Source organism: Myotis brandtii, unplaced genomic scaffold (genome assembly GCF_000412655.1).
Source record: "Myotis brandtii unplaced genomic scaffold, ASM41265v1 scaffold32, whole genome shotgun sequence".
Lineage (NCBI taxonomy): Eukaryota > Metazoa > Chordata > Mammalia > Chiroptera > Vespertilionidae > Myotis > Myotis brandtii.
Window position 1 is genome coordinate 7,811,130 of NW_005362269.1, and position 6,433 is coordinate 7,817,562.

The 6,433-nt window shown below is 38.9% G+C and overlaps 1 protein-coding gene across 5 annotated transcripts in view; it reads right to left on the minus strand.

Annotated features, from left to right (window-relative positions):
* RNF145 (ring finger protein 145) overlaps nucleotides 1-6,433 on the minus strand; it is a 48,748-nt gene that overhangs the window by 20,399 nt on the left and 21,916 nt on the right. For 4 of the 5 annotated variants that reach the window (XM_005870550.2, XM_005870549.2, XM_014543166.1 and 1 more), the window contains one exon: nucleotides 402-637. The exons of the other annotated variant lie outside the window; for it this stretch is intronic. In XM_005870550.2, coding sequence (XP_005870612.1) covers nucleotides 402-637 — 236 coding nt within the window. The remainder of the gene's footprint in view (nucleotides 1-401; nucleotides 638-6,433) is intronic. 5 annotated transcript variants of the gene reach the window in all.

The window sequence follows — 6,433 nt, forward strand, 5'->3', positions numbered from 1 at the left end:
GTATTAACTGTCTTCATTACAACAATTAATACATACTAAACATCACCTGCCTGGCACTGAACTCATTTGAATCTCCTGGCAATCCTCTGAATTAAGTACAACTGCTATTATCAGCTCCATTTTACAGATAAGCAAAGTTAAGTGGCTATCCCCAGGTTACACAGCTAGTCAACAGCAGCACCAGAGTAAAAACCCAGAGAAATCACTCCCCTTTACTGCCTCTCAATGGCACATCCCAACAAAGAATCTCAGATGTTCCTAATTGGGTTGAAAATAGTTGCTATCTTGAAACCATCAAACAGGTTACCATGATCAGGACTGTGAAAAAAAAGTGAACTAAATCTTTAATATATATAGTACTTATGTAGAGTTTTATCTACCTGTATGGTTATCAGTCTTACCTGAACCAATTCTCTGTATGCAGACTTAGCAAGGTTATAAGGTACCAAAAGATTAGACCCAAGAAAATAGAGAACTTCTAATCCAGTAAAAATCATAGCGAATTTGTTGATGATAACAATGGTCTCCAGAGGAACCAGGCAGAGTCGTGCTAGCAGAGGAAGCATGTGGGCGGAAAAGAGCCAAATCTGCTTCGTTTTCATGACACAGGAGCATAAAGTACACACCACCAACTGACCTAAAGGGGGAGAAGGCATTTAATTTTGAGATTTGGTGTCCACAAAGTAAAAACAAAACCCCCTGTCCATAAGGACGATGACACAGCTTTTGAAGAAGTCTAATTAAGATCACTTAGACCAAGCATGTCAAACTCAAAGGCTAACACGGGCCAAATAAACAAGGTTTGTGGCCTGCAGGTGCGAGTTTGACATGCTTGACTTAGACCAATTTTAACTTCATCTGACCGTAATTACATATTCACATGGTCCATGGATTTTGAGCAGCAATTCCCTAGGATTTGAAAAAAGCAGTACAAATATTCACTGGTCTTCATCCCATTCCAGATGGCATGTGTAATATGGAGAAAGTTTCTAAAATGTCTAATTCAATAGTATAATTCAGTTACTGCTATTATACATATAGCTCCTTTTACAAAGGTGCTCAATATTTAACTCTCCTGGTCTGCAGGGGAAAATATAAATCCAAGAGGGACAGTTACCTGTCCAAGATCATGCTGTGACAACATTTATTCTGAAGTTTTTGATCTTTAATTGCTTTTACAGGACCATAATAAAAGCCTTCTCAAATGACTCAATAGTTAAAGTTAAAACTGAAAAGCTGAGGCAAGGAATTCTCAAAGAGGATTATGCATAATCATTATAGAAAATTTAGGAAATATAGAGAAGTAAAAAGGAAAAAAAATCCCCATCTCTTACAATTTTATCACCCAAAAGTAGCACAGCTAATGTCTTGGTTCCATTAAATGAAGTACTACATATAAAGCCTTAGCATTGTATTTGAAAGCTAGTAAGTGCTCAACAAAAGTTAGTTATCTATATTATTTGTTACCTTTTCAGATTTATGCCATGCATATGAATATACATGGATGTTTTATGTAAAGGAAATGTTTAGTGTACATAATCCTATATAATAAAGAGGTGATATGTAAATTAACCCTCACACCATCACAAGATGGCTGCACCCACAGCAGAGGCGGGGTTCCCATAACGAGCTGTAATGAGTGAGTGATCAGCAGGGACCTAAGGCTGCGCCCCCGCCAAGGCACCGGGCCGGGGGACTTGAGAGTACGCTGGGGGACCTGAGGCTGTGCCCCCCCCCCACCCGGCACTGGGCCAGGGGACCTGAGGGTGCGCTGGGGGACCTGAGGCTGTGCCCCCTGCCCAGCACTGGGCCAGGGGACCTGAGGCTGCGCCGCCTGGTGGGGCTTGACGGGGATGGGGCCGACCGGGTCTGGATCTTGCCCAATGGGGGTGGGCCAGCCAGGTCTGGGTCTCGCGTGATTTCGAGGCATGTGTGGGTGGGTGGGGACTTGACTCTGAGTCCCGTGGCGCACCCCAGACTGATAGGAGGAAGATTTTCATATACATTTTACTAATTTTCTTTCATCTCTGACATTCTATTATTAAGGGCAAATAGCAATATTAAAATATTTCCTCTAATTAATTCCGTTAATGTGCATGAATTTCGTGCACCGGGCCACTAGTATTTTATAATCAGCTCCTGTTATTAATACATATTATTCATATATCTCTCCATACTAATAAAAATATATACCTTTTGTTGTTGTTGCTGTATGGTATATTACACTGAATGTATATGACATAATATTAGCATTTGGCTGTTTTTAAATATTTCATAATTATAAAAAGCTTTGCATATTCATGAGATACTTGGTGCACATTTCCTAATATTTTCTTAGACTCAATTCCTAAAAGTGGGATTACAGAGCTACAAGAAACATTTTTTAAGACTTTTGACATACACTACCTAATTTCCCTGCAAAAACAAAACACCCAGTACACAGAGTGCCCATTTTCCCACTGACTTGCCAAAGTGAAAATAATTTAAGGAAGAGAAGAGCAAGGAATATTTTCTAAGTTTTTTTTACATTTCTATTTTGTTGATAACCAGTAGCATTGACATTACCAATAAGTATATAAAAATTTGCAATTATTTGTTTAAATTCTTATTCATGCTTTCTGCCCATTCATCTACTTGAATATGTAGTCTTCTATTGTTTGATTAAGATATTAATCTAGTTTGCCATATGAATGTATTTCCAAATGTGTCACCTGTCTGACTATTTTAATAACATTTTGCTCCTATTAGTGTAAGTTTTTACTGTAAAGAGTCAAACCTATCAGTCTCTTCTTTAATGGTTTCCATCTTTGCTACCACGGTTAATTACATGGTTCCTCTTACTCAAGAGCATACAGAGCCCTGGCCAATGTGGCTCAGTTGGTTGGAGCATTATCCCGTACACCAAAAGGTTCAATTCCTGGTCAGGGCACATACCCAGGTTGTGCCCCGCCCCCTCTTCCAAAGCAATAAAAACATATCCTCAGGTGAGAATTTTTTGTTTAAAAGGTATCTAAAAGTCCCAGACCACACCCCCTCCAAAAAAAGTATCACTTAATCAAATTATCTTTCTTCTTGCCAATGAAAAGCAAAACAATGCTCTGGGATTTTTGTTGTGTTCCATTCATATTACTGTTAGAAGAATACAAAAATGGCAAATTTTTACACAAAACCAAATGTTTATTATGAACCTACTTGCTATAAAACGTGGTATTTTCTCCCACAAAGTATTATTTTAGCCTTTAAAGAACTGATATTCATATAATGTGAAAAACATTCATAAAGACATAAAAAAAAAGAGGAAAACCCAAAACAATGAAAAACCCAGAAGAGAGGCCACCAAGTGAGACAGGCCAACACTGTATTGGAGAGAAAACAGAGCTATGAGGCAGCATGGTTTCAGCCAGGCCACTACGCGTCCCCGCCCAGGAGGAAGGCTGACGTTTGCTCTGGAGAGGCTGAACAGACTCCTAAACAGCCCAGGGCATGTGAGGTGCCCAAAAGAAAAGAGGGGATTAAAATAAAAATCTGCACCTCAAAAGATGATCTCTCTAGATCTCCAAACACTGCTACCATGTTTGCTGCCACCCAGTTCTAGTCACAGAGGGGACAGAAAAACTCCCCTTTAGGGAAAATGACCAGACTTATGCCATGCACATGGATATACACAGATGTTTTACGTAAAGGAAATGTGTAGCGTACATATTTTATAATCAGCTCTAAGTAAAAAGACCTACAAATACACTTAAAGTAGCCAGTCCCACTTGAACACCTACTGTGTTCACACCAACTGCTAAGCCCTAAAGCAAGCATGTCAAACTCTCAGCCGGCAGAGAGTTTAAGTCACCAACTTAATAACTCACTTTAAAACAAATGATCTGCCAAGAACTACAGGTATTTAAGTAAAAATGTATAGCTTAATTAGCCTCAGCTGGGACCTAGCATCAGTATTCATAATTTTAAAAAAAATAATAATAACCAGGTGTTTCCAATCCGGGTTTGAGAAGCATTGATGTCTCGTGAAAGACAAAGACCAAAACAAACAGAAAAAAAGATCTCAGAGGAAATGGAACAAAAGAAAGCTTCAAAGAGATAACACATTTAAGAAATAAAAAAAGACTGTCATGCCCTAGCCCAGTGGTCGGCAAACTGCGGCTCGCGAGCCACATGAGGCTCTTTGGCCCCTTGAATGTGGCCACGAAGTTTCAATCGCACTGTACGTGCGCGCCCGCATGTGGTATTTTGTGGAAGAGCCATACTCAAGGGGCCAATTAGCCGACCACTGCCCTAGCCGGTTTGGCTCAGTGCATAGAGCGTTGGCCTGCGGACTGAAGGGTCTCAGGTTCAATTCCGGTCAAGGGCACATGCCCAGGTACCTCAATGATCCTCTCCTATCACTGATGTTTCCATCTCTCTCTCTCTCTCCCTTCCTCTCTGAAATCAATAAAAATATATTTTTTTAAAAAAAGACTGTCATAGTACAAAGAAGTATTCATTAAAAACAAGCTCCTAGATATCAAAAATATGTAACAAGAAAATGCAATAGAAGTGTTGGAAGGTAAATTGAGAAAATTCAGAAAGACAAAAAGAAAGGAAGAAAAGAAAAACAGAACCATAAGAAAGTTAGGGGCTCAATGTAGGAGAAATGTTAGCCAATTAACAGAATTTCCAGAAAAGGATAAAAGAGAAAACAGCAGGAACAACACCTGAGTGGAGAGGAGAAGTACAGGACAGAGCTGATTTTCATCATAAAATTGTAGTATTTCTTCACTTTTAAGGAAATGCTTTAATACTAGGCAAGATTAGGAATTCTCTTTCTGGCAAAGCTTACTTTCACTGTGCTCATAGCTATGACCCTTACATTTCCTTGTTCAGAATGATAACTTCCTCTAAGCTCTGAACATTCCCACAAGCCTACACCAGCACTCAGTGCTCGGCTCTGGACAACAGGCTTCACTTATCTTCTTTCATAGAAGAATATGACTCATGTGCTATGATTCTAAGAGCAGACTCCTCCTCCTACTTAGATGGAAGAAGGAGTCAATTCTTGGAAATCTCTTCAGTAGCTCCAAAAGAACAGGAAGTTGTTTATTAACACTGATAAGATTGAATAAATCAAAATCTCAACATACTCTTTGGATTTCTGAATTCCACTATTAGAAATATCTCCAAGAAATCTGCAACCCTAATAAATGATAGCACATTCAAATTACTTAGTTTTTCATTAAAAGCTCATTAATGAAATGGAAGGAAAGAAGTAGAGTTACTTTAAAATCAAAGTCAGAAGAAAACATGCTACTTATTAATAGTGTATGGATTTTGTTTTATTTCTAATTAATTGAATCTTATTTGAGTATACTATTATAACCACTGAAAGGAACAATTTAAGAAAATGTTTCAGATTTATACTAAATTGTAGCTATCACAGAATAAGAGAGAATAATTTACAAGCTTTCTAACCTACCAAATATCCTCACACTTGAATGTTACCTTTACTGAATACACCAACTCAGGATATACTCATAAAGCAACATTATCTTTGTCTCCTACTGTCTTTTAAAACCCATTCTGAAGATTATTGTACTCCTATCCCTAAAGTAAGTCCCATAACTTTTTTATCTTAATTTTCGCAGTCTCAATCTGATAATAACTACAACGGAAACTGAATTAAAGTTGAGGCTTTCCCTTTACTCTGGCCCAGGCCTATGAGACTATGGATAGAAAACCTGCCTTGTGAGAAGGTCCACGATGGATCAGGTACGGCAAGATTCTACTTCTTTCTTTGCCAGCACCATCTCCCTCTCTTCTGATTTACCCAGGATTGAAAAAGGTAGGGAAAGAGAGGGAGGGAAGTAGGAAATTCTTACTCAAGTGTACTGACAAATGATATGGTGCTGGTGCTCCCTGGAATTGGGGGAATTTAAAACTGATTTTTCTCCTGGGCAATTACATGGGTTCTTTTGGGACTGTCCCCATCACTATGGATCTCATCTGCAGTACCCCTGAGGGTTGCTATGTACCTTCCTCTGGCTGTTTTTTGGTTCTTTCCTCAACTCCTGGGAATCTTGGAAGTTTAATCCCTATTGGGGGTCTTATCATCCTTCTAGAGGGCCCTCCTGGAAGGACTAAGAAAACCCCTCCACCCAGTCCATAGGAAGCTAGCATCCTTTGCCTAAACAGATTAGGAGATGCAGAGAACCCCACAAGTCATTCTCACTCCACAGTCAGAAAACTCAACAGCCAGCCACTCCACTGTTGGCCTTTATATCAGATTAGAATTATAATATGAAGCACATATGTAATTTTTAATTTACATATGTGCCAACTCTATAGGGAATTTAAGCCTCATTTTAGAAAGTTAAAAATAACAGGTAAAAAATTAACAATATATTTTACTTAACACTAGTGGCCCAGTGCACGAAATTTGTGCATGGGG